We start from the raw sequence: 1,573 nt of genomic DNA, 5'->3' as shown, positions 1-1,573 counted from the left end.
GAGCTTTTGTTAAGACTAGATAGATGTGGTTTTGAGTTACGTTGTTATGAGTATTGGAATTCATCTAGGTTTAATGTAGTCCCAGTGCTCTTGAAATGGTGCCCTTTCATTTGGTATATGATTTTTTCAAAGCATATCTTCAAGTATGATAGTATCCTCTTTCAAAAGAGGAATTTTATAGTCTGATGGTAAATGTCCTTATTTTACCTTTTTAATTGAAATGTCAATGTTCCTATTTTACTATAGGAACCAAGAAACGTCAGACATCATTGTGTGTCAGGCCTTTGGCATGGGTGAGCGAATGAGACGCAGGCCAGAGTGAGGGCTTTGAATGAGATGAAACAGAAGCCTCCGGCTCCTAGTCTTGATCTTTGCAATAAAGGAAACTTAGATAATGTACTTTGTATAATTTAGTAGTATGTACTTGGGTTGTTTCTTTTTTAAAGTGAAAATTTGTATTTTCTCGTCTATGCTTTTTTTTTAAGTTTTAATATCAAAAATTGCTTCCTTGCCTAAAAGGAAGTTTGAGTGAATGTCGTATTTGAAGGACACTCAAATTCGTAAGGTAGAAGCAATTTCCCAGACACAGGCTGAACAGAAACATATACTTTGCCAGAAGGAGCCTTTTGGGGCATATTTGGGCTCATCTGAGGTTAGTAACTCCCTCTCCTCCTATTCCTCATTTAAAAAATAATGTCCATTATAGAAAATTGAAATAGGAAAAAAAAGGAGGAGAGTAGTTAAGCAAAATCAGCAATCATCCTACTGTGTTGAAATAACTGTTAATATTTTGATATATATCATTTGTCCTTTTACTTTGCTAAATATGTATATTTTTATAAAAACGGGCTCGTGTTATGCACACGTTTTGTAACCTGCTGTTTTCACGTGACAATATATTTGGACATCTTCCCCGGGTCACGCATAGTCTTGCATTATTCTTATTGGTTTATTCTGCTGTGTGACTGAATCATAATTTATTTACTCCTCTATTGGACATTTCGACTATTTACATCTTTTCAGTTATAAACAACACTTCACTGAATCTTGTGTACATCCATGATTGTTTTCTTAAATTCTTAGGAGAATTGCTGTTTACGAGATATGCAAAATTTTAAGGCTTTTGATACTGACATATGGGTGTATTTTTGAAATGTCTTCCATTTGATCCAGGCAGTATGTCACCGTATAACTGATAAAAGCACTTGGTCTTTGGAATCTATCAGATTCCTTCTCTAAAGTTCATTTAAAGATTTGGTTATGTTTAAGTAGAAAATCAAGATAAAAAAGGAATTTGACAGTTTTAAAATTTATATCAGTGTATACCAAAACAAATTTCTAAACTTAATAATTTGTTAGTAGTGCTAAGTAAAACTTTACACTAAGTAACATCAGGTCACCTTCGGGTTATATGGATTTCATACTCTGATGGGAAAGAAAATTGACATCTGCATGTGTCAGGGACATAACATCCTTTATGCACATGAGAGCCAGTGTTGGTGTCTTACTTGGCCCATGTTGCATTTAATTGAATGTCACATTTTCTGCCCTAGAACTTCTTAAGTATGCAAGC

At 34.1% G+C, this 1,573-nt stretch overlaps 1 protein-coding gene across 1 annotated transcript in view; it reads left to right on the top strand.

Moving 5' to 3' along the window:
• NFYB (nuclear transcription factor Y, beta) overlaps window positions 1–322 on the top strand; it is a 39,243-nt gene extending 38,921 nt beyond the window's left edge. Inside the window, exon 6 of the mRNA XM_012650251.1 lies at window positions 247–322. Within this exon, the coding sequence (XP_012505705.1) occupies window positions 247–322 (76 nt within the window). The remainder of the gene's footprint in view (window positions 1–246) is intronic.
• Window positions 323–1,573: the final 1,251 nt, after the last annotated feature.

This window comes from Propithecus coquereli, unplaced genomic scaffold (assembly GCF_000956105.1).
Source record: "Propithecus coquereli isolate 6110/MARCELLA unplaced genomic scaffold, Pcoq_1.0 Scaffold316, whole genome shotgun sequence".
Taxonomy (NCBI): Eukaryota; Metazoa; Chordata; class Mammalia; order Primates; family Indriidae; genus Propithecus; species Propithecus coquereli.
This window is presented reverse-complemented; position numbering and strand designations above follow the sequence as displayed.